Raw genomic sequence first — 27,465 nt, 5'->3', positions numbered from 1 at the left:
CAACTCAACTCAGCCAAGACCGAACTCCTTGTCTTTCCAGCCAACCCTGCTGTTGAACACAACATCACCGTGCAGCTGGGTCCAACTACAGTTTCACCTTCCAAAACGGTCAGAAATCTAGGGGTAACCATTGATGATGAGCTAAATTTCACTGACCACATTTCAAAGACTGCAAGATCATGTAGATTTACACTCGACAATATCAGGAAGATAAGATCCTTCCTCTCTGTACATGCCACACAACTGCTCGTTCAGTCGCCTTGTCATAACTAGACTGGACTACTGTAGCAGCTCTCATTGCAGGCCTTCCTGCATGTGCTATTAGACCTCTCCAAATGATCCAGAATGCAGCAGCACTTCTGGTCTTTAATGAACCTAAGAGAGCACATGTTACACCACTTTTTGTCTCTCTCCACTCTCTGTCTATCTATCTATTCACTGTCTGTCTCTTTGTCTATCTATCTGTCTGTCTGTCTATCTGTCTGTCTATGTATGTATGTATGTATGTATGTATCCTATCTATCTATCTATCTATCTATCTATCTATCTATCTATCTATCTATCTATCTATCTATCTATCTATCTATTCTGTCTATCTATATGTCTATCTATATGTCTATCTATATGTCTGTCTTTTCTTTCTATCTATCTGTCTGTCAGTCTGTCTTTGTGTCTGTCTGTCTTATCTATCTATCTGTCTGTCTGTCTATCTGTCTTTTCTATCTATCTCTGTCTGTTTGTCTATCTGTCTGTCTATGTATGTATTCTATCTATCTGTCTGTCTGTCTGTCTGTCTGTCTGTCTGTCTATATGTCTGTCTGTCTGTCTATCTATATGTCTGTCTTTTCTTTCTATCTATCTGTCTTATCTATCTATCTATCTGTCTGTCTGTCTGTCTGTCTGTCTGTCTGTCTATCTATATGTCTGTCTTTTCTTTCTATCTATCTGTCTTATCTATCTATCTATCTGTCTGTCTGTCTGTCTGTCTGTCTGTCTGTCTATCTATATGTCTGTCTTTTCTTTCTATCTATCTGTCTGTCTGTCTGTCTGTCTGTCTGTCTATATGTCTGTCTTTTCTTTCTATCTATCTGTCTTATCTATCTATCTATCTGTCTGTCTGTCTGTCTGTCTGTCTGTCTGTCTATCTATATGTCTGTCTTTTCTTTCTATCTATCTGTCTTATCTATCTATCAATTCAATTCAATTCAATTCAAAGGGGCTTTATTGGCATGAATGTAAACAATACAATATTGCCAAAGCAGAACTACATCTTAATCTATACATTTAGTTTAACAAATTTAACACATATAAAAATAAATACAGAACAGGTTCAGAACTGCTGAAGACCACAGTGTTTAAATAACTGAAGAGAACTGACATATACTGACACATAAATGAATATACACACATACACTGAGGGTCACTGTGGGGAACATTGGGGTGACACACGGGGTAAAACACATAACACAGATTCACCCACTGTCTCTCAGACTGTGACACGTTAAAACGTATCTTGCAGCCAGTGCTGCTGTGTGTCCCTCTCCAAGTATTATATTAATTTGTTCTTGTTCTGTCATTGTTATAAATGTGTCTATGCTGTGTGTTAATTTATCCATATAAATGTCCCTTGTATTTTTAAATTTTGGGCAGTGAAGGAGAAAGTGCACCTCTGTCTCAACCTCACCTGTCGTACAGTGAGCACACACCCTTTCTTCTCTGGGTAACCATGTTTTTCTGTGTCTGCCTCTCTCGATGGCGAGACTGTGCTCACTGAGCCTGTACTTGCTCAGGATCTGTCTCTGCTTTGTATCTCTGACAGTCAGGAGATACTCTTCCAATTCATACTTTGATTTTAGAGTCCGATAGAATTGTAATTTGCTTTGTGTTTTAGTTTCTTGATCCCAATGTTCCAGATAGGTGATTTGAGATTGTTTGATGATCTGATTTATTCTGATGTTTGGTTGTAAAGCAGTGCTGGTCTGAGGCTGGTTACTGTTAGTACTGTTAACCGGGTTAGTGAGTCTCAGAACCAGCTGACTGAGGGACTGTTTTCAGGGTTCAGTTCTTGGGTTTGTAGCTTTATAATGAAGCGACTCTGTGGGACTTGATTTTAAATGCATCCAAAAATTTAGAGATCTTTTTTGTATGTTAATGATCAATGGGAATCGTCCTAATTCTGCCCTGCATGCATTATTGGGTGTTTTCCTTTGTAATTTCAAAATTAATTTGCAGAATTCTGTGTGTAGGGCTTCTGTTGGATGTCTGTCCCATCTAGTGTAGTTCTGATCACTGAGATGTATTCTATCTATCTGTCTGTCTGTCTGTCTGTCTGTCTGTCTGTCTATATGTCTGTCTGTCTGTCTATCTATATGTCTGTCTTTTCTTTCTATCTATCTGTCTTATCTATCTATCTGTCTGTCTGTCTGTCTGTCTGTCTGTCTGTCTGTCTGTCTATCTATATGTCTGTCTTTTCTTTTCTTGTCTGTCTGTCTGTCTATCTATATGTCTGTCTGTCTGTCTATCTATCTGTCTGTCTGTCTGTCTGTCTATATGTCTGTCTGTCTATCTATATGTCTGTCTTTTCTTTCTATCTATCTGTCCTATCTATCTGTCTGTCTGTCTGTCTGTCTGTCTGTCTGTCTATCTGTCTTTTCTATCTATCTCTGTCTGTTTGTCTATCTGTCTGTCTATGTATGTATTCTATCTATCTGTCTGTCTGTCTGTCTGTCTGTCTGTCTATCTATATGTCTGTCTTTTCTTTCTATCTATCTGTCTTATCTATCTATCTATCTGTCTGTCTGTCTGTCTGTCTGTCTGTCTGTCTATCTATATGTCTGTCTTTTCTTTCTATCTATCTGTCTTATCTATCTATCTATCTGTCTGTCTGTCTGTCTGTCTGTCTCTTTGTCTGTCTATCTATCTATCTATCTATCTATCTATCTATCTATCTATCTATCTATCTATCTATCTATCTATCTATCTATCTATCTATCTATCTATCAGCTATGCTGATGACACATAACTCTACTTGTCTTTCCAGCCCAACGACACCACAGTGACTGCTCGAATCGCTGCCTGTCTGGCAGACATCTCAGCCTGGATGAAGGAACACCACATTCAACTCAACTCAGCCAAGACCGAACTCCTTGTCTTTCCAGCCAACCCTGCTGTTGAACACAACATCACCGTGCAGCTGGGTCCAACTACAGTTTCACCTTCCAAAACGGTCAGAAATCTAGGGGTAACCATTGATGATGAGCTAAATTTCACTGACCACATTTCAAAGACTGCAAGATCATGTAGATTTACACTCGACAATATCAGGAAGATAAGATCCTTCCTCTCTGTACATGCCACACAACTGCTCGTTCAGTCGCCTTGTCATAACTAGACTGGACTACTGTAACGCTCTCATTGCAGGCCTTCCTGCATGTGCTATTAGACCTCTCCAAATGATCCAGAATGCAGCAGCACTTCTGGTCTTTAATGAACCTAAGAGAGCACATGTTACACCACTTTTTGTCTCTCTCCACTCTCTGTCTATCTATCTATTCACTGTCTGTCTCTTTGTCTATCTATCTGTCTGTCTGTCTATCTGTCTGTCTATGTATGTATGTATGTATGTATGTATCCTATCTATCTGTCTATCTGTCTATCTATCTATCTATCTATCTATCTATCTATCTATCTATCTATCTATCTATCTATCTATCTATCTATCTGTCTATCTTTCTGTTTATCTATATGTCTATCTATATGTCTGTCTTTTCTTTCTATCTATCTGTCTTATCTATCTGTCTGTCAGTCTGTCTTTGTGTCTGTCTGTCTTATCTATCTATCTGTCTGTCTGTCTATCTGTCTTTTCTATCTATCTCTGTCTGTCTGTCTATATGTCTGTCTATCTATATATCTGTCTTTTCTATCTATCTATCTATCTATCTATCTATCTATCTATCTTTCTATCTATCATCTGATCGCGGCTGCATTTCTCTTCTAGTAGTTTTAGATCTAAGTGCTGCATTCGACACGATAGATCACGACATTCTCTTGAATAGGCTGGAGAATTATGTTGGAATTTGTGGAGTTGCATTAGCATGGTTTAGGTCATATTTAGCAGACCACTACCACTTTGTCTATGTAAATGAGGAATCGTCAAACCAAACAAAAGTTAAATATGGAGTGCCACAGGGATCAGTTTTAGGGCTTCTGCTTTTCTCCATGTATATGCTTCCCTGGGAGATATTATCAGGAATCGTGGAATATGTTTCCACTGCTATGCTGACGATACACAACTTTATATTTCTTCAAAACTTGATGAGATTTCACAATTCTCAAAATTAGCAGAGTGTATCAATTAAATAAAAGATTGGATGGCCAGAAATTTCCTTCTACTCAATTCTGACAAAACAGAGGTTCTAATTATTGGACCAAAAACCTCTAAAAATAAGCCGCTAAAATATAATTTGACTCTAGATGGATGTTCTGTTACATCATCTTCAACAGTGAAAAACTTAGGTGTTATGTTTGATACAATCTGTCCTTTGAAAATCAAATTACAGATGTTTGTAGCACAGCATTCTTCCGCCTCAGAAATAGTGCTAAATGAAGGCATATGCTCTCTGTTGCTGATGCCGAAAAACTAATTCATGCGCTCATGACCTAAAGACTAGATTATTGTAATGCATTACTGGGAGGATGTCCAGCAAGATCAATAAATAAACTTCAATTGGTTCAAAATGCATCAGCATTTTAAAATTCTGTTAACTACATACAAAGCTTTGAATGGTCTAGCTCACGCAGTACTTAAATGATCTTCTGTCACGCTATATTCCATCACGTTCATTACGATCGCAAAATTCTGGCCTGTTAATAGTTCCTAGAATATCAAAATCCACAAAGGAGGTAGATCCTTTTCATATTTGGCTCCTAAACTATGGAATAGTCTCCCAAACACTGTTCGAGATGCAGACACACCCTCTCAGTTTAAGTCTAGACTAACGACTCATCTATTTAGCCAGACATACACCTAATTTATCCTCCAACCCACAATTAGGCTGCTTTAGTTGGGTCTCCGGAACCAGAAACAGTGATCATGATCTCTAACTCTGCAATACATTTTATGGCATCTATGCTTACATCTTTTTATTTGTTTCCTTGTCTCAACCTCGGGACTCCTATCCTGAGGTCACCAGAACCGGCTGGATCCAGCACCATTCCTGCTTCGTGTTGGACTCCACTGCTTCATGTCGCTGAATGATGATGACTAAATGCAGCCGGTGCCAGCCAAACATCACTCGGTCTATTATGATGGACTTCAGAGGATGAACTGATACCAACTCCAACCTGCATCACCTCGGTCTATTGATGGACTACGATCTTGAAATGGAATGCATAGACTAGCTATTGCCAACAAAAGCCTTCATCAGCCAATTAACAAGGACAATTGCATCTATGTGAACTTCTGCAATTAATCTAGATGGACTTCAAAGCCTGTGGTCATTAATCTTACAGTTCAAACACAATCAATGTTTAAACAATGACCCTTAACCCTTACTTAGTTTAATAATTTTAAACCATGATTTTAACTATACACAAGTAATATTTACATTATATTCATGATGTTAGCCAGAGGGAACTGGCCCCCACAGTAAGTCTGGTTTCTCCCAAGGTTATTTTTCTCCATTAATCCACATCTTATGGAGTTTTGTGTTCCTTGCCACAGTCAGCCTACAGCTTGCTCACTGGGGTTATTAATACAATTATTATTTAATTATTTTTAAACACGATTAAGAATCGTATTTTATCTAATTGCACAATGATGATTCATCGACATTACAGTTTTATCGTCTGTTAATGCTGATCTTCTGTAAAGCTGCTTTGAAACGATGTGTGTTGTGAAAGGCGCTATACTGAATAAAATTGACTTGACTATCTGTCTGTCTGTCTCTCTGTCTATCTATCAGTCTGTCTGTCTGTCTGTCTGTGTCTGGTTTTGTGTGTCTCTATGTAACTAATTAACTAACTAACTAATAAAGCTTTTAAATAATGTTTAAACTTTTTTATCATTATTATTATTATTTCACAATATTTCTTTTACTTGTATGTGAGGAGTATTTTTGAGTCCAGTTAATTTGATCAAAGATATGTTTCCAAAAATGAAATAAATGAAAAACAAATAACAGAAGGATATTTTGTAGAAAACAAAATGTTTTGAAAATAAACTGCTTCAAATATTGCATAGGTTTAAATTTGTAAGTAGTAAAGTGTAATTCTCCATCAGTCCACTAGGGTTAGCCCCAGTCCGCTGGGGTTAGTTGGGGTTAAATCACTAGTTGACCCTAACCCCTAGCCCTCTGGGGTTAAAAAGTCTGTAGGTATAGAGGTAAAAACGACTTCCACCCTCATTATGTCCACCCTCATTTGCATATCGAATCTGATTGGCTGGATTGTTTCACAGATAAATCTTTAGGACGGTCGGTCCGATTTTGCCAAGCTTGGTGTCATCGAATTCAGAATTCCGTCTGCATTCATGTGACGAGGAGAGATGAACAGAAGAAGAGAGCAATGGAAATGTAGCGCTGAAAAGGTAGAAGAGTCTTTTGCACGTAGGTTGTGAGTGGTTTAAAAATGTCACATGCACGCCTTTAAGATTTGCATGAATACGACTGTAATGGAGACGTGGTAATGAACGCATTTTTCACAAGAACGCTGAAATGTTTTTGTAGGAATTGTTGGGTGGGATAAACTCAATCCTTTATTATTATTATCATTTCATGAAACTTATCGGGGCATGCTTGTGAGGAGGAGATTATTGTGTTGCGAGCAGAGCAGACTTGAGTCCAGTAAATATAGCCTATTAAAGAAATTGTTCCAAAAACAAATGCATCAGAAAATAACCGAAGGACTTGAAAAACTTTTAAGAATAAAAACGGCATCGAATCTTGCCACGATAATGAGATGACACACTTGTTAGGGGCGTTTTGCCCTTTGAAATGAAATCTGCGAAATCCAATAAAGCCCATTCGCGGTTCACTCGCTGAGTCATCGATTACAATAACAACACATCAATTCAGATTTCCTTAAAGATAACTTTTTTTTTTTTTATTTAATTTATTTTTTTATTAATAATCATGCCAAGGTCTTACATTAAATTGTGTCCAAAATTGCAGAACATGAATAGCCAAAAAATAATAATAAATAATAAAAATAATATAAGGTTGAACAATGAAAGCATTTTTTGACTTTTCAATGATTTTTTGTTTTTATGCCCGTCAAAGACATAATATAGAAGTTACAGTCAACCAGAAAAAGTGACTTGACATTGCAACTCTCCACGTGTCCAACTTGCAGAGGTGGGACCAAGTCATTGTTTTCCAAGTCACAAGTAAGTCTCAAGTCATTGCATTAAAGTCCCGAGTGAAGTCCCAAGTCAAGGCAGTCAAGTCCCAAGTCAAGGCAGTCAAGTCCCAAGTCAAGGCAGTCAAGTCCCAAGTCAAGTCCAAGTCAATTTACAAATCGTCAACTTTTAGCTTCAAGTCTTAAAGAAGTCATTAGTGCGCTTTGCCCAAATTAGTGTCAGAGTATTAATTACTATAGTAAATGTATACTAATTTTATCTAGAAGTTTCTAATTTAAAATCTAATTTTATCTTTCTTTTTTTTTATCGATATCTACCTGTAAAGACCAAAGAGGGTAATAAAGATGATACATGGATCTTATCTTTGGACACACATTAAGGCAAACCAAACTTTTACTATAAACACGCTGTGAAAGGACGCTGAACGTGCTGAACTGGTGAGTGAAATCTGAAATATTACCAGGCAGTGGCTAAGGGCAGACATTTAAGTTGCATATACGAGTTATATACTGTAAAGGGCCATAAACCGAGTAAATGATCGGATTTGTGATTTTTCGAACCACAACCAGATTTTACAGGGACAATTCCCGGAGCAACTTGGATTAAGTGTCTTGCTCAAGGACACAATGGTGGTGGCTATGGGGATCGGACCAGTGACCTTCTGATTACAAGTGATGTGCTTTAGTCCACTACGCCACCACCACTCCATATTAAGCATGCCGCCTATATTAAGCATATTTTGACTGTAATAAAACGGGTTCCCATGGGGCTGGGCACACAAAAGTGTAATATGTTTCTCGTGGGAAGACCCCGATTGTGTGTGCAAAGTTTGGGAATGATCGCTCGTTCAGTAGCCAACGCTGAGGCCTTAAATGTAATCATTTAACAGAGGCTTAATAGAATCAGACTATATTAAGCATATTATTACTGTAATAAAACGGGTTCCCATGGGCCTGGGCACACAAAAGTGTAATATGTTTCTCGTGGAAAGACCCCGATTGTGTGTGCAAAGTTTGGGAACGATCAGCTCGTTCAGTAGCCAACACAGCGGCCTAAAACGTACTCCTTGGCCCTTTATTGTTTTCCCCACTGGTATACAATGTGAGTCTATGGAAAAGTGCTCACAAATGATAAAGAGTTTTTACATCTGAGATGTACTGTTGCAGAAATGATTTTTAATGTCATTCTAAATTTTGCAAGCACAGTATTAAAGTGAATAATTCAGGTGGAATTATACAATAACACGAGAAAATTGTATTGATGGACTTATAAGGATAATAACAAGAAAACTATAATACTACTAATAATAACATTAATAATAGTAATAATTCATTTAATTTATGAAGTGCTTTTCTAGACACGGATGAGAGACCGCAAAGGCTGTCCATTTAACTGGCCATATAGATATTTATAAAATCTGCATGTTTAAAAACACGTGGACGCCCCTAAAGGTTCAGCATTGAAACTGTCTGTGATTCTCTGTTAAAATATCCACTTTTTAGCAGTTTTGCACAGTGCAGTTTTCAATATGTCCACTATTCAATTCAATTCAAAGGGTCTTTATTGGCATGAATATAAACGATACAGTATTGCCAAAGCAGAGGCTGTGTAAAAAGAACTACACCTTAATCTATAATTACATTTAGTTTAACAAATATAAAAATAACTAATCAAAATAAATTCACTATGTGTATATGTGTGTATATATTTGTATCTGCAAGTCGTAAATCTATCTTTCTATCTACCTAAATATCTCTCTGTCTGTCTGTCTCTTTGTCTGTCTTATCTATCTATCTATCTATCTATCTATCTATCTATCTATCTATCTATCTATCTATCTATCTATCTATCTATCTATCTATCTATCTGTCTGTCTGTCTGTCTGTCTGTCTCTTTGTCTGTCTATCTATCTATCTATCTGTCTGTCTGTCTGTCTGTCTGTCTGTCTCTTTGTCTGTCTATCTACCTATCTGTCTGTCTGTCTGTCTGTCTGTCTGTCTGTCTGTCTCTTTGTCTGTCTGTCTCTTTGTCTGTCTATCTGTCTGTCTGTCTGTCTGTCTGTCTGTCTCTGTCTGTCTATCTATCTGTCTATCTATCTATCTATCTATCTATCTATCTATCTATCTATCTATCTATCTGTCTGTCTGTCTGTCTGTCTCTTTGTCTGTCTATCTATCTATCTATCTGTCTGTCTCTTTGTCTGTCTGTCTATCTATCTATCTATCTATCTATCTATCTATCTATCTATCTATCTATCTATCTATCTATCTATCTATCTATCTATCTATCAGCTATGCTGATGACACATAACTCTACTTGTCTTTCCAGCCCAACGACACCACAGTGACTGCTCGAATCGCTGCCTGTCTGGCAGACATCTCAGCCTGGATGAAGGAACACCACATTCAACTCAACTCAGCCAAGACCGAACTCCTTGTCTTTCCAGCCAACCCTGCTGTTGAACACAACATCACCGTGCAGCTGGGTCCAACTACAGTTTCACCTTCCAAAACGGTCAGAAATCTAGGGGTAACCATTGATGATGAGCTAAATTTCACTGACCACATTTCAAAGACTGCAAGATCATGTAGATTTACACTCGACAATATCAGGAAGATAAGATCCTTCCTCTCTGTACATGCCACACAACTGCTCGTTCAGTCGCCTTGTCATAACTAGACTGGACTACTGTAACGCTCTCATTGCAGGCCTTCCTGCATGTGCTATTAGACCTCTCCAAATGATCCAGAATGCAGCAGCACTTCTGGTCTTTAATGAACCTAAGAGAGCACATGTTACACCACTTTTTGTCTCTCTCCACTCTCTGTCTATCTATCTATTCACTGTCTGTCTCTTTGTCTATCTATCTGTCTGTCTGTCTATCTGTCTGTCTATGTATGTATGTATGTATGTATGTATCCTATCTATCTATCTATCTATCTATCTATCTATCTATCTATCTATCTATCTATCTATCTATCTATCTATCTATCTATCTGTCTATCTTTCTGTCTATCTATATGTCTATCTATATGTCTATCTATATGTCTGTCTTTTCTTTCTATCTATCTGTCTGTCAGTCTGTCTTTGTGTCTGTCTGTCTTATCTATCTATCTGTCTGTCTGTCTATCTGTCTTTTCTATCTATCTATCTGTCTGTCTGTCTGTCTGTCTCTTTGTCTGTCTATCTATCTATCTATCTGTCTGTCTCTTTGTCTGTCTGTCTATCTATCTATCTATCTATCTATCTATCTATCTATCTATCTATCTATCTATCTATCTATCTATCAGCTATGCTGATGACACGCAACTCTACTTGTCTTTCCAGCCCAACGACACCACAGTGACTGCTCGAATTGCTGCCTGTCTGGCAGACATCTCAGCCTGGATGAAGGAACACCACATTCAACTCAACTCAGCCAAGACCGAACTCCTTGTCTTTCCAGCCAACCCTGCTGTTGAACACAACATCACCGTGCAGCTGGGTCCAACTACAGTTTCACCTTCCAAAACGGTCAGAAATCTAGGGGTAACCATTGATGATGAGCTAAATTTCACTGACCACATTTCAAAGACTGCAAGATCATGTAGATTTACACTTCGACAATATCAGGAAGATAAGATCCTTCCTCTCTGTACATGCCACACAACTGCTCGTTCAGTCAGCCTTGTCATAACTAGACTGGACTACTGTAACAGCTCTCATTGCAGGCCTTCCTGCATGTGCTATTAGACCTCTCCAAATGATCCAGAATGCAGCAGCACTTCTGGTCTTTAATGAACCTAAGAGAGCACATGTTACACCACTTTTTGTCTCTCTCCACTCTCTGTCTATCTATCTATTCACTGTCTGTCTCTTTGTCTATCTATCTGTCTGTCATGTCTAGTCTGGTCTGTCTATGTATGTATGTATGTATGTATGTATGCTATCTATCTATCTATCTATCTCATCTATCTATCTATCTATCTATCTGGATCTATCTATCATATCTATCTATCTCTGAGGTCTGATCTATCTATCTATCTGTCATATCTTTCTGTCTATCTATATGTCTATCTATATGTCATATCTATATGTCTGTCTTTTCTTTCTATCTATCTGTCTGTCAGTCTGTCTTTGATGTCTGTCTGTCTTATCTATCTATCTGTCTGTCTGTCTATACTGTCTTTTCTATCTATCTCTGTCTGTTTGTCTATCTGTCTGTCTATGTATGTATTCTATCTATCTGTCTGTCTGTCTGTCTGTCTGTCTGTCTGTCTGTCTATATGTCTGTCTGTCTGTCTATCTATATGTCTGTCTTTTCTTTCTATCTATCTGTCTTATCTATCTATCTATCTGTCTGTCTGTCTGTCTGTCTGTCTGTCTGTCTGTCTATCTATATGTCTGTCTTTTCTTTCTATCTATCTGTCTTATCTATCTATCTATCTGTCTGTCTGTCTGTCTGTCTGTCTGTCTATCTATATGTCTGTCTTTTCTTTCTATCTATCTGTCTGTCTGTCTGTCTGTCTGTCTATATGTCTGTCTTTTCTTTCTATCTATCTGTCTTATCTATCTATCTATCTGTCTGTCTGTCTGTCTGTCTGTCTGTCTGTCTGTCTATCTATATGTCTGTCTTTTCTTTCTATCTATCTGTCTTATCTATCTATCAATTCAATTCAATTCAATTCAAAGGGGCTTTATTGGCATGAATGTAAACAATACAATATTGCCAAAGCAGAACTACATCTTAATCTATACATTTAGTTTAACAAATTTAACACATATAAAAATAAATACAGAACAGGTTCAGAACTGCTGAAGACCACAGTGTTTAAATAACTGAAGAGAACTGACATATACTGACACATAAATGAATATACACACATACACTGAGGGTCACTGTGGGGAACATTGGGGTGACACACGGGGTAAAACACATAACACAGATTCACCCACTGTCTCTCAGACTGTGACACGTTAAAACGTATCTTGCAGCCAGTGCTGCTGTGTGTCCCTCTCCAAGTATTATATTAATTTGTTCTTGTTCTGTCATTGTTATAAATGTGTCTATGCTGTGTGTTAATTTATCCATATAAATGTCCCTTGTATTTTTAAATTTTGGGCAGTGAAGGAGAAAGTGCACCTCTGTCTCAACCTCACCTGTCGTACAGTGAGCACACACCCTTTCTTCTCTGGGTAACCATGTTTTTCTGTGTCTGCCTCTCTCGATGGCGAGACTGTGCTCACTGAGCCTGTACTTGCTCAGGATCTGTCTCTGCTTTGTATCTCTGACAGTCAGGAGATACTCTTCCAATTCATACTTTGATTTTAGAGTCCGATAGAATTGTAATTTGCTTTGTGTTTTAGTTTCTTGATCCCAATGTTCCAGATAGGTGATTTGAGATTGTTTGATGATCTGATTTATTCTGATGTTTGGTTGTAAAGCAGTGCTGGTCTGAGGCTGGTTACTGTTAGTACTGTTAACCGGGTTAGTGAGTCTCAGAACCAGCTGACTGAGGGACTGTTTTCAGGGTTCAGTTCTTGGGTTTGTAGGCTTTATAATGAAGCGACTCTGTGGGACTTGATTTTAAATGCATCCAAAAATTTAGAGATCTTTTTTGTATGTTAATGATCAATGGGAATCGTCCTAATTCTGCCCTGCATGCATTATTGGGTGTTTTCCTTTGTAATTTCAAAATTAATTTGCAGAATTCTGTGTGTAGGGCTTCTGTTGGATGTCTGTCCCATCTAGTGTAGTTCTGATCACTGAGATGTATTCTATCTATCTGTCTGTCTGTCTGTCTGTCTGTCTGTCTGTCTGTCTATATGTCTGTCTGTCTGTCTATCTATATGTCTGTCTTTTCTTTCTATCTATCTGTCTTATCTATCTATCTGTCTGTCTGTCTGTCTGTCTGTCTGTCTGTCTGTCTGTCTGTCTATCTATATGTCTGTCTTTTCTTTTCTTGTCTGTCTGTCTGTCTATCTATATGTCTGTCTGTCTGTCTATCTATCTGTCTGTCTGTCTGTCTGTCTATATGTCTGTCTGTCTATCTATATGTCTGTCTTTTCTTTCTATCTATCTGTCCTATCTATCTGTCTGTCTGTCTGTCTGTCTGTCTGTCTGTCTATCTGTCTTTTCTATCTATCTCTGTCTGTTTGTCTATCTGTCTGTCTATGTATGTATTCTATCTATCTGTCTGTCTGTCTGTCTGTCTGTCTGTCTATCTATATGTCTGTCTTTTCTTTCTATCTATCTGTCTTATCTATCTATCTATCTGTCTGTCTGTCTGTCTGTCTGTCTGTCTGTCTATCTATATGTCTGTCTTTTCTTTCTATCTATCTGTCTTATCTATCTATCTATCTGTCTGTCTGTCTGTCTGTCTGTCTCTTTGTCTGTCTATCTATCTATCTATCTATCTATCTATCTATCTATCTATCTATCTATCTATCTATCTATCTATCTATCTATCTATCTATCTATCTATCTATCAGCTATGCTGATTACACGCAACTCTACTTGTCTTTCCAGCCCAACGACACCACAGTGACTGCTCGAATCAGCTGCCTGTCTGGCAGACATCTCAGCCTGGATGAAGGAACACCACATTCAACTCAACTCAGCCAAGACCGAACTCCTTGTCTTTCCAGCCAACCCTGCTGTTGAACACAACATCACCGTGCAGCTGGGTCCAACTACAGTTTCACCTTCCAAAACGGTCAGAAATCTAGGGGTAACCATTGATGATGAGCTAAATTTCACTGACCACATTTCAAAGACTGCAAGATCATGTAGATTTACACTCGACAATATCAGGAAGATAAGATCCTTCCTCTCTGTACATGCCACACAACTGCTCGTTCAGTCAGCCTTGTCATAACTAGACTGGACTACTGTAACGCTCTCATTGCAGGCCTTCCTGCATGTGCTATTAGACCTCTCCAAATGATCCAGAATGCAGCAGCACTTCTGGTCTTTAATGAACCTAAGAGAGCACATGTTACACCACTTTTTGTCTCTCTCCACTCTCTGTCTATCTATCTATTCACTGTCTGTCTCTTTGTCTATCTATCTGTCTGTCTGTCTATCTGTCTGTCTATGTATGTATGTATGTATGTATGTATCCTATCTATCTATCTGTCTATCTGTCTATCTATCTATCTATCTATCTATCTATCTATCTATCTATCTATCTATCTATCTGTCTATCTTTCTGTTTATCTATATGTCTATCTATATGTCTGTCTTTTCTTTCTATCTATCTGTCTTATCTATCTGTCTGTCAGTCTGTCTTTGTGTCTGTCTGTCTTATCTATCTATCTGTCTGTCTGTCTATCTGTCTTTTCTATCTATCTCTGTCTGTCTGTCTATATGTCTGTCTATCTATATATCTGTCTTTTCTATCTATCTATCTATCTATCTATCTATCTATCTATCTTTCTATCTATCATCTGATCGCGGCTGCATTTCTCTTCTAGTAGTTTTAGATCTAAGTGCTGCATTCGACACGATAGATCACGACATTCTCTTGAATAGGCTGGAGAATTATGTTGGAATTTGTGGAGTTGCATTAGCATGGTTTAGGTCATATTTAGCAGACCACTACCACTTTGTCTATGTAAATGAGGAATCGTCAAACCAAACAAAAGTTAAATATGGAGTGCCACAGGGATCAGTTTTAGGGCTTCTGCTTTTCTCCATGTATATGCTTCCCTGGGAGATATTATCAGGAATCGTGGAATATGTTTCCACTGCTATGCTGACGATACACAACTTTATATTTCTTCAAAACTTGATGAGATTTCACAATTCTCAAAATTAGCAGAGTGTATCAATTAAATAAAAGATTGGATGGCCAGAAATTTCCTTCTACTCAATTCTGACAAAACAGAGGTTCTAATTATTGGACCAAAAACCTCTAAAAATAAGCCGCTAAAATATAATTTGACTCTAGATGGATGTTCTGTTACATCATCTTCAACAGTGAAAAACTTAGGTGTTATGTTTGATACAATCTGTCCTTTGAAAATCAAATTACAGATGTTTGTAGCACAGCATTCTTCCGCCTCAGAAATAGTGCTAAATGAAGGCATATGCTCTCTGTTGCTGATGCCGAAAAACTAATTCATGCGCTCATGACCTAAAGACTAGATTATTGTAATGCATTACTGGGAGGATGTCCAGCAAGATCAATAAATAAACTTCAATTGGTTCAAAATGCATCAGCATTTTAAAATTCTGTTAACTACATACAAAGCTTTGAATGGTCTAGCTCACGCAGTACTTAAATGATCTTCTGTCACGCTATATTCCATCACGTTCATTACGATCGCAAAATTCTGGCCTGTTAATAGTTCCTAGAATATCAAAATCCACAAAAGGAGGTAGATCCTTTTCATATTTGGCTCCTAAACTATGGAATAGTCTCCCAAACACTGTTCGAGATGCAGACACACCCTCTCAGTTTAAGTCTAGACTAACGACTCATCTATTTAGCCAGACATACACCTAATTTATCCTCCAACCCACAATTAGGCTGCTTTAGTTGGGTCTCCCGGAACCAGAAACAGTGATCATGATCTCTAACTCTGCAATACATTTTATGGCATCTATGCTTACATCTTTTTATTTGTTTCCTTGTCTCAACCTCGGGACTCCTATCCTGAGGTCACCAGAACCGGCTGGATCCAGCACCATTCCTGCTTCGTGTTGGACTCCACTGCTTCATGTCGCTGAATGATGATGACTAAATGCAGCCGGTGCCAGCCAAACATCACTTCGGTCTATTATGATGGACTTCAGAGGATGAACTGATACCAACTCCAACCTGCATCACCTCGGTCTATTGATGGACTACGATCTTGAAATGGAATGCATAGACTAGCTATTGCCAACAAAAGCCTTCATCAGCCAATTAACAAGGACAATTGCATCTATGTGAACTTCTGCAATTAATCTAGATGGACTTCAAAGCCTGTGGTCATTAATCTTACAGTTCAAACACAATCAATGTTTAAACAATGACCCTTAACCCTTACTTAGTTTAATAATTTTAAACCATGATTTTAACTATACACAAGTAATATTTACATTATATTCATGATGTTAGCCAGAGGGAACTGGCCCCCACAGTAAGTCTGGTTTCTCCCAAGGTTATTTTTCTCCATTAATCCACATCTTATGGAGTTTTGTGTTCCTTGCCACAGTCAGCCTACAGCTTGCTCACTGGGGTTATTAATACAATTATTATTTAATTATTTTTAAACACGATTAAGAATCGTATTTTATCTAATTGCACAATGATGATTCATCGACATTACAGTTTTATCGTCTGTTAATGCTGATCTTCTGTAAAGCTGCTTTGAAGCGATGTGTGTTGTGAAAGGCGCTATACTGAATAAAATTGACTTGACTATCTGTCTGTCTGTCTCTCTGTCTATCTATCAGTCTGTCTGTCTGTCTGTCTGTGTCTGGTTTTGTGTGTCTCTATGTAACTAATTAACTAACTAACTAATAAAGCTTTTAAATAATGTTTAAACTTTTTTATCATTATTATTATTATTTCACAATATTTCTTTTACTTGTATGTGAGGAGTATTTTTGAGTCCAGTTAATTTGATCAAAGATATGTTTCCAAAAATGAAATAAATGAAAAACAAATAACAGAAGGATATTTTGTAGAAAACAAAATGTTTTGAAAATAAACTGCTTCAAATATTGCATAGGTTTAAATTTGTAAGTAGTAAAGTGTAATTCTCCATCAGTCCACTAGGGTTAGCCCCAGTCCGCTGGGGTTAGTTGGGGTTAAATCACTAGTTGACCCTAACCCCTAGCCCTCTGGGGTTAAAAAGTCTGTAGGTATAGAGGTAAAAACGACTTCCACCCTCATTATGTCCACCCTCATTTGCATATCGAATCTGATTGGCTGGATTGTTTCACAGATAAATCTTTAGGACGGTCGGTCCGATTTTGCCAAGCTTGGTGTCATCGAATTCAGAATTCCGTCTGCATTCATGTGACGAGGAGAGATGAACAGAAGAAGAGAGCAATGGAAATGTAGCGCTGAAAAGGTAGAAGAGTCTTTTGCACGTAGGTTGTGAGTGGTTTAAAAATGTCACATGCACGCCTTTAAGATTTGCATGAATACGACTGTAATGGAGACGTGGTAATGAACGCATTTTTCACAAGAACGCTGAAATGTTTTTGTAGGAATTGTTGGGTGGGATAAACTCAATCCTTTATTATTATTATCATTTCATGAAACTTATCGGGGCATGCTTGTGAGGAGGAGATTATTGTGTTGCGAGCAGAGCAGACTTGAGTCCAGTAAATATAGCCTATTAAAGAAATTGTTCCAAAAACAAATGCATCAGAAAATAACCGAAGGACTTGAAAAACTTTTAAGAATAAAAACGGCATCGAATCTTGCCACGATAATGAGATGACACACTTGTTAGGGGCGTTTTGCCCTTTGAAATGAAATCTGCGAAATCCAATAAAGCCCATTCGCGGTTCACTCGCTGAGTCATCGATTACAATAACAACACATCAATTCAGATTTCCTTAAAGATAACTTTTTTTTTTTTTTAATTTAATTTATTTTTTTATTAATAATCATGCCAAGGTCTTACATTAAATTGTGTCCAAAATTGCAGAACATGAATAGCCAAAAAATAATAATAAATAATAAAAATAATATAAGGTTGAACAATGAAAGCATTTTTTGACTTTTCAATGATTTTTTGTTTTTATGCCCGTCAAAGACATAATATAGAAGTTACAGTCAACCAGAAAAAGTGACTTGACATTGCAACTCTCCACGTGTCCAACTTGCAGAGGTGGGACCAAGTCATTGTTTTCCAAGTCACAAGTAAGTCTCAAGTCATTGCATTAAAGTCCGAGTGAAGTCCCAAGTCAAGGCAGTCAAGTCCCAAGTCAAGGCAGTCAAGTCCCAAGTCAAGGCAGTCAAGTCCCAAGTCAAGTCCAAGTCAATTTACAAATCGTCAACTTTTAGCTTCAAGTCTTAAAGAAGTCATTAGTGCGCTTTGCCCAAATTAGTGTCAGAGTATTAATTACTATAGTAAATGTATACTAATTTTATCTAGAAGTTTCTAATTTAAAATCTAATTTTATCTTTCTTTTTTTTTATCGATATCTACCTGTAAAGACCAAAGAGGGTAATAAAGATGATACATGGATCTTATCTTTGGACACACATTAAGGCAAACCAAACTTTTACTATAAACACGCTGTGAAAGGACGCTGAGCGTGCTGAACTGGTGAGTGAAATCTGAAATATTACCAGGCAGTGGCTAAGGGCAGACATTTAAGTTGCATATCACGAGTTATATACTGTAAAGGGCCATAAACCGAGTAAATGATCGGTTTGTGATTTTTGAACCACAACCAGATTTTACAGGGACAATTCCCCGAGCAACTTGGATTAAGTGTCTTGCTCAAGGACACAATGGTGGTGGCTATGGGGATCGGACCAGTGACCTTCTGATTACAAGTGATGTGCTTTAGTCCACTACGCCACCACCACTCCATATTAAGCATGCCGCCTATATTAAGCATATTTTGACTGTAATAAAACGGGTTCCCATGGGGCTGGGCACACAAAAGTGTAATATGTTTCTCGTGGGAAGACCCCGATTGTGTGTGCAAAGTTTGGGAATGATCAGCTCGTTAAGTAGCCAACGCGTGACCTTAAATGTAATCATTTAACAGAGGCTTAATAGAATCAGACTATATTAAGCATATTATTACTGTAATAAAACGGGTTCCCATGGGCCTGGGCACACAAAAGTGTAATATGTTTCTCGTGGAAAGACCCCGATTGTGTGTGCAAAGTTTGGGAACGATCGCTCGTTCAGTAGCCAACACAGCGGCCTAAAGCGTACTCCTTGGCCCTTTATTGTTTTCCCCACTGGTATACAATGTGAGTCTATGGAAAAGTGCTCACAAATGATAAAGAGTTTTTACATCTGAGATGTACTGTTGCAGAAATGATTTTTAATGTCATTCTAAATTTTGCAAGCACAGTATTAAAGTGAATAATTCAGGTGGAATTATACAATAACACGAGAAAATTGTATTGATGGACTTATAAGGATAATAACAAGAAAACTATAATACTACTAATAATAACATTAATAATAGTAATAATTCATTTAATTTATGAAGTGCTTTTCTAGACACGGATGAGAGACCATAAAGGCTGTCCATTTAACTGGCCATATAGATATTTATAAAATCTGCATGTTTAAAAACACGTGGACGCCCCTAAAGGTTCAGCATTGAAACTGTCTGTGATTCTCTGTTAAAATATCCACTTTTTAGCAGTTTTGCACAGTGCAGTTTTCAATATGTCCACTATTCAATTCAATTCAAAGGGTCTTTATTGGCATGAATATAAGCGATACAGTATTGCCAAAGCAGAGGCTGTGTAAAAAGAACTACACCTTAATCTATAATTACATTTAGTTTAACAAATATAAAAATAACTAATCAAAATAAATTCACTATGTGTATATGTGTGTATATATTTGTATCTGCAAGTCGTAAATCTATCTTTCTATCTACCTAAATATCTCTCTGTCTGTCTGTCTCTTTGTCTGTCTTATCTATCTATCTATCTATCTATCTATCTATCTATCTATCTATCTATCTATCTATCTATCTATCTATCTATCTATCTGTCTGTCTGTCTGTCTGTCTGTCTGTCTCTTTGTCTGTCTATCTATCTATCTATCTATCTGTCTGTCTGTCTGTCTGTCTGTCTGTCTGTCTCTTTGTCTGTCTATCTACCTATCTGTCTGTCTGTCTGTCTGTCTGTCTGTCTGTCTGTCTGTCTCTTTGTCTGTCTGTCTCTTTGTCTGTCTATCTGTCTGTCTGTCTGTCTGTCTGTCTGTCTGTCTGTCTGTCTGTCTCTTTGTCTGTCTATCTATCTATCTATCTATCTATCTATCTGTCTGTCTGTCTGTCTGTCTCTTTGTCTGTCTATCTATCTATCTATCTGTCTGTCTCTTTGTCTGTCTGTCTATCTATCTATCTATCTATCTATCTATCTATCTATCTATCTATCTATCTATCTATCTATCTATCTATCTATCTATCTATCTATCAGCTATGCTGATGACACGCTAACTCTACTTGTCTTTCCAGCCCAACGACACCACAGTGACTGCTCGAATCGCTGCCTGTCTGGCAGACATCTCAGCCTGGATGAAGGAACACCACATTCAACTCAACTCAGCCAAGACCGAACTCCTTGTCTTTCCAGCCAACCCTGCTGTTGAACACAACATCACCGTGCAGCTGGGTCCAACTACAGTTTCACCTTCCAAAACGGTCAGAAATCTAGGGGTAACCATTGATGATGAGCTAAATTTCACTGACCACATTTCAAAGACTGCAAGATCATGTAGATTTACACTCGACAATATCAGGAAGATAAGATCCTTCCTCTCTGTACATGCCACACAACTGCTCGTTCAGTCGCCTTGTCATAACTAGACTGGACTACTGTAACGCTCTCATTGCAGGCCTTCCTGCATGTGCTATTAGACCTCTCCAAATGATCCAGAATGCAGCAGCACTTCTGGTCTTTAATGAACCTAAGAGAGCACATGTTACACCACTTTTTGTCTCTCTCCACTCTCTGTCTATCTATCTATTCACTGTCTGTCTCTTTGTCTATCTATCTGTCTGTCTGTCTATCTGTCTGTCTATGTATGTATGTATGTATGTATCCTATCTATCTATCTATCTATCTATCTATCTATCTATCTATCTATCTATCTATCTATCTATCTATCTATCTATCTATCTGTCTATCTTTCTGTCTATCTATATGTCTATCTATATGTCTATCTATATGTCTGTCTTTTCTTTCTATCTATCTGTCTGTCAGTCTGTCTTTGTGTCTGTCTGTCTTATCTATCTATCTGTCTGTCTGTCTATCTGTCTTTTCTATCTATCTCTGTCTGTTTGTCTATCTGTCTGTCTATGTATGTATTCTATCTATCTGTCTGTCTGTCTGTCTGTCTGTCTGTCTGTCTATATGTCTGTCTGTCTGTCTATCTATATGTCTGTCTTTTCTTTCTATCTATCTGTCTTATCTATCTATCTATCTGTCTGTCTGTCTGTCTGTCTGTCTGTCTGTCTATCTATATGTCTGTCTTTTCTTTCTATCTATCTGTCTTATCTATCTATCTGTCTGTCTGTCTGTCTGTCTGTCTGTCTATCTATATGTCTGTCTTTTCTTTCTATCTATCTGTCTGTCTGTCTGTCTGTCTGTCTGTCTATATGTCTGTCTTTTCTTTCTATCTATCTGTCTTATCTATCTATCTATCTGTCTGTCTGTCTGTCTGTCTGTCTGTCTGTCTGTCTATCTATATGTCTGTCTTTTCTTTCTATCTATCTGTCTTATCTATCTATCAATTCAATTCAATTCAATTCAAAGGGGCTTTATTGGCATGAATGTAAACAATACAATATTGCCAAAGCAGAACTACATCTTAATCTATACATTTAGTTTAACAAATTTAACACATATAAAAATAAATACAGAACAGGTTCAGAACTGCTGAAGACCACAGTGTTTAAATAACTGAAGAGAACTGACATATACTGACACATAAATGAATATACACACATACACTGAGGGTCACTGTGGGGAACATTGGGGTGACACAGGGGTAAACACATAACACAGATTCACCCACTGTCTCAGACTGTGACACGTTAAGCGATCTTGCAGCCAGTGCTGCTGTGTGTCCCTCCAAGTATTATATTAATTTGTTCTTGTTCTGTCATTGTTATAAAGTGGTTAGGGTTAGGTTAGGGGTTAGGGTTAGGGTGGCTAGGGTTAGGGTTAGGGTTAGGTTAGGGTTAGGCGTTAGGCGTTAGGTGTGGCTAGGGTTAGGCTAGGTTAGGTTAGGTTAGGTTAGGGTTAGGGTTAGGGTTAGGGTTAGGTTAGGGTTAGGTTAGGTTAGGTTAGGTTAGGGTTAGGTTAGGGTTAGGGTTAGGGTTAGGTTAGGGTTAGGGTTAGGGTTAGGGTTAGGGTTAGGTATAGAGGTAAAAACGACTTCCACCCTCATTATGTCCACCCTCATTTGCATATCGAATCTGATTGGCTGGATTGTTTCACAGATAAATCTTTAGGACCGGTCGGTCCGATTTTGCCAAGCTTGGTGTCATCGAATTCAGAATTCGTCTGCATTCATGTGACGAGGAGAGATGAACAGAAGAAGAGAGCAATGGAAATGTAGCGCTGAAAAGGTAGAAGAGTCTTTTGCACGTAGGTTGTGAGTGGTTTAAAATGTCACATGCACGCCTTTAAGATTTGCATGAATACGACTGTAATGGAGACGTGGTAATGAACGCATTTTTCACAAGAACGCTGAAATGTTTTTGTAGGAATTGTTGGGTGGGATAAACTCAATCCTTTATTATTATTATCATTTCATGAAACTTATCGGGGCATGCTTGTGAGGAGGAGATTATTGTGTTGCGAGCAGAGCAGACTTGAGTCCAGTAAATATAGCCTATTAAAGAAATTGTTCCAAAAACAAATGCATCAGAAAATAACCGAAGGACTTGAAAAACTTTTAAGAATAAAAACGGCATCGAATCTTGCCACGATAATGAGATGACACACTTGTTAGGGGCGTTTTGCCCTTTGAAATGAAATCTGCTGAAATCCAATAAAGCCCATTCAGCGGTTCACTCGCTGAGTCATCGATTACAATAACAACACATCAATTCAGATTTCCTTAAAGATAACTTTTTTTTTTTTTAATTTAATTTATTTTTTATTAATAATCATGCCAAGGTCTTACATTAAATTGTGTCCAAAATTGCAGAACATGAATAGCCAAAAAAATAATAATAAATAATAAAAATAATATAAGGTTGAACAATGAAAGCATTTTTTGACTTTTCAATGATTTTTTGTTTTTATGCCCGTCAAAGACATAATATAGAAGTTACAGTCAACCAGAAAAAGTGACTTGACATTGCAACTCTCCACGTGTCCAACTTGCAGAGGTGGGACCAAGTCATTGTTTTCCAAGTCACAAGTAAGTCTCAAGTCATTGCATTAAAGTCCGAGTGAAGTCCCAAGTCAAGGCAGTCAAGTCCCAAGTCAAGGCAGTCAAGTCCCAAGTCAAGGCAGTCAAGTCCCAAGTCAAGTCCAAGTCAATTTACAAATCGTCAACTTTTAGCTTCAAGTCTTAAAGAAGTCATTAGTGCGCTTTGCCCAAATTAGTGTCAGAGTATTAATTACTATAGTAAATGTATACTAATTTTATCTAGAAGTTTCTAATTTAAAATCTAATTTTATCTTTCTTTTTTTTTATCGATATCTACCTGTAAAGACCAAAGAGGGTAATAAAGATGATACATGGATCTTATCTTTGGACACACATTAAGGCAAACCAAACTTTTACTATAAACACGCTGTGAAAGGACGCTGAACGTGCTGAACTGGTGAGTGAAATCTGAAATATTACCAGGCAGTGGCTAAGGGCAGACATTTAAGTTGCATATACGAAGTTATATACTGTAAAGGGTCATAAACCGAGTAAATGATCGGATTTGTGATTTTTCGAACCACAACCAGATTTTACAGGGACAATTCCCCGAGCAACTTGGATTAAGTGTCTTGCTCAAGGACACAATGGTGGTGGCTATGGGGATCGGACCAGTGACCTTCTGATTACAAGTGATGTGCTTTAGTCCACTACGCCACCACCACTCCATATTAAGCATGCGCCTATATTAAGCATATTTTGACTGTAATAAAACGGGTTCCCATGGGGCTGGGCACACAAAAGTGTAATATGTTTCTCGTGGGAAGACCCCGATTGTGTGTGCAAAGTTTGGGAATGATCGCTCGTTCAGTAGCCAACGCTGGCCTTAAATGTAATCATTTAACAGAGGCTTAATAGAATCAGACTATATTAAGCATATTATTACTGTAATAAAACGGGTTCCCATGGGCCTGGGCACACAAAAGTGTAATATGTTTCTCGTGGAAAGACCCCGATTGTGTGTGCAAAGTTTGGGAACGATCGCTCGTTCAGTAGCCAACACAGCTGACCTAAAACGTACTCCTTGGCCCTTTATTGTTTTCCCCACTGGTATACAATGTGAGTCTATGGAAAAGTGCTCACAAATGATAAAGAGTTTTTACATCTGAGATGTACTGTTGCAGAAATGATTTTTAATGTCATTCTAAATTTTGCAAGCACAGTATTAAAGTGAATAATTCAGGTGGAATTATACAATAACACGAGAAAATTGTATTGATGGACTTATAAGGATAATAACAAGAAAACTATAATACTACTAATAATAACATTAATAATAGTAATAATTCATTTAATTTATGAAGTGCTTTTCTAGACACGGATGAGAGACCATAAAGGCTGTCCATTTAACTGGCCATATAGATATTTATAAAATCTGCATGTTTAAAAACACGTGGACGCCCCTAAAGGTTCAGCATTGAAACTGTCTGTGATTCTCTGTTAAAATATCCACTTTTTAGCAGTTTTGCACAGTGCAGTTTTCAATATGTCCACTATTCAATTCAATTCAAAGGGTCTTTATTGGCATGAATATAAACGATACAGTATTGCCAAAGCAGAGGCTGTGTAAAAAGAACTACACCTTAATCTATAATTACATTTAGTTTAACAAATATAAAAATAACTAATCAAAATAAATTCACTATGTGTATATGTGTGTATATATTTGTATCTGCAAGTCGTAAATCTATCTTTCTATCTACCTAAATATCTCTCTGTCTGTCTGTCTCTTTGTCTGTCTTATCTATCTATCTATCTATCTATCTATCTATCTATCTATCTATCTATCTATCTATCTATCTATCTATCTATCTATCTATCTATCTATCTATCTATATATCTGTCTGTCTGTCTGTCTGTCTGTCTGTCTGTCTCTTTGTCTGTCTATCTATCTATCTATCTATCTGTCTGTCTGTCTGTCTGTCTGTCTGTCTGTCTCTTTGTCTGTCTATCTACCTATCTGTCTGTCTGTCTGTCTGTCTGTCTGTCTGTCTGTCTGTCTGTCTTTGTCTGTCTGTCTCTTTGTCTGTCTATCTGTCTGTCTGTCTGTCTGTCTGTCTGTCTGTCTGTCTATCTATCTATCTATCTATCTATCTATCTATCTATCTATCTATCTATCTATCTATCTATCTGTCTGTCTGTCTGTCTGTCTCTTTGTCTGTCTATCTATCTATCTATCTATCTGTCTGTCTCTTTGTCTGTCTGTCTATCTATCTATCTATCTATCTATCTATCTATCTATCTATCTATCTATCTATCTATCTATCTATCTATCTATCAGCTATGCTGATGACACATAACTCTACTTGTCTTTCCAGCCCATCGACACCACAGTGACTGCTCGAATCGCTGCCTGTCTGGCAGACATCTCAGCCTGGATGAAGGAACACCACATTCAACTCAACTCAGCCAAGACCGAACTCCTTGTCTTTCCAGCCAACCCTGCTGTTGAACACAACATCACCGTGCAGCTGGGTCCAACTACAGTTTCACCTTCCAAAACGGTCAGAAATCTAGGGGTAACCATTGATGATGAGCTAAATTTCACTGACCACATTTCAAAGACTGCAAGATCATGTAGATTTACACTCGACAATATCAGGAAGATAAGATCCTTCCTCTCTGTACATGCCACACAACTGCTCGTTCAGTCAGCCTTGTCATAACTAGACTGGACTACTGTAACGCTCTCATTGCAGGCCTTCCTGCATGTGCTATTAGACCTCTCCAAATGATCCAGAATGCAGCAGCACTTCTGGTCTTTAATGAACCTAAGAGAGCACATGTTACACCACTTTTTGTCTCTCTCCACTCTCTGTCTATCTATCTATTCACTGTCTGTCTCTTTGTCTATCTATCTGTCTGTCTGTCTATCTGTCTGTCTATGTATGTATGTATGTATGTATCCTATCTATCTATCTATCTATCTATCTATCTATCTATCTATCTATCTATCTATCTATCTATCTATCTATCTATCTATCTATCTATCTATCTATCTGTCTATCTTTCTGTCTATCTATATGTCTATCTATATGTCTATCTATATGTCTGTCTTTTCTTTCTATCTATCTGTCTGTCAGTCTGTCTTTGTGTCTGTCTGTCTTATCTATCTATCTGTCTGTCTGTCTATCTGTCTTTTCTATCTATCTCTGTCTGTTTGTCTATCTGTCTGTCTATGTATGTATTCTATCTATCTGTCTGTCTGTCTGTCTGTCTGTCTGTCTGTCTATATGTCTGTCTGTCTGTCTATCTATATGTCTGTCTTTTCTTTCTATCTATCTGTCTTATCTATCTATCTATCTGTCTGTCTGTCTGTCTGTCTGTCTGTCTGTCTGTCTATCTATATGTCTGTCTTTTCTTTCTATCTATCTGTCTTATCTATCTATCTATCTGTCTGTCTGTCTGTCTGTCTGTCTGTCTATCTATATGTCTGTCTTTTCTTTCTATCTATCTGTCTGTCTGTCTGTCTGTCTGTCTGTCTATATGTCTGTCTTTTCTTTCTATCTATCTGTCTTATCTATCTATCTATCTGTCTGTCTGTCTGTCTGTCTGTCTGTCTGTCTATCTATATGTCTGTCTTTTCTTTCTATCTATCTGTCTTATCTATCTATCAATTCAATTCAATTCAATTCAAAGGGGCTTTATTGGCATGAATGTAAACAATACAATATTGCCAAAGCAGAACTACATCTTAATCTATACATTTAGTTTAACAAATTTAACACATATAAAAATAAATACAGAACAGGTTCAGAACTGCTGAAGACCACAGTGTTTAAATAACTGAGAGAACTGACATATACTGACATATAAATGATTACACATACACTGAGGGTCAGGGTTAGGGTTAGGGTTAGGGTTAGGGTTAGGTTAGGGTTAGGTTTAGGGCTAGGGTTAGGGCTAGGTTAGGGTTAGGGTTAGGTTAGGGTTAGGGTTAGGGTTAGGGTTAGGGTTAGGTTAGGTTAGGGTTAGGGTTAGGGTTAGGGTTAGGGTTAGGTTAGGGTAGGGTTAGGGTTAGGGTTAGGGTTAGG

At 37.7% G+C, this 27,465-nt stretch overlaps 1 protein-coding gene across 1 annotated transcript; it reads left to right on the top strand.

The window, feature by feature from the left end:
• The first annotated feature begins 238 nt into the window (after window positions 1–238).
• On the top strand, window positions 239–27,193 carry LOC127642537 (NADH-ubiquinone oxidoreductase chain 5-like). The gene is made up of 2 exons (XM_052125169.1): window positions 239–254; window positions 26,083–27,193. The coding sequence occupies exon 2, from the start codon at window positions 26,173–26,175 to the stop codon at window positions 27,085–27,087; it is 915 nt and encodes a 304-aa protein (XP_051981129.1). The 5' UTR covers window positions 239–254; window positions 26,083–26,172; the 3' UTR covers window positions 27,088–27,193.
• Window positions 27,194–27,465: the final 272 nt, after the last annotated feature.

This window comes from Xyrauchen texanus, unplaced genomic scaffold (genome assembly GCF_025860055.1).
Source record: "Xyrauchen texanus isolate HMW12.3.18 unplaced genomic scaffold, RBS_HiC_50CHRs HiC_scaffold_68, whole genome shotgun sequence".
NCBI classification, from domain to species: Eukaryota; Metazoa; Chordata; class Actinopteri; order Cypriniformes; family Catostomidae; genus Xyrauchen; species Xyrauchen texanus.
Note: the sequence above shows the minus strand (reverse complement) of the source record. Positions and strands in the feature narration are given on the sequence as shown.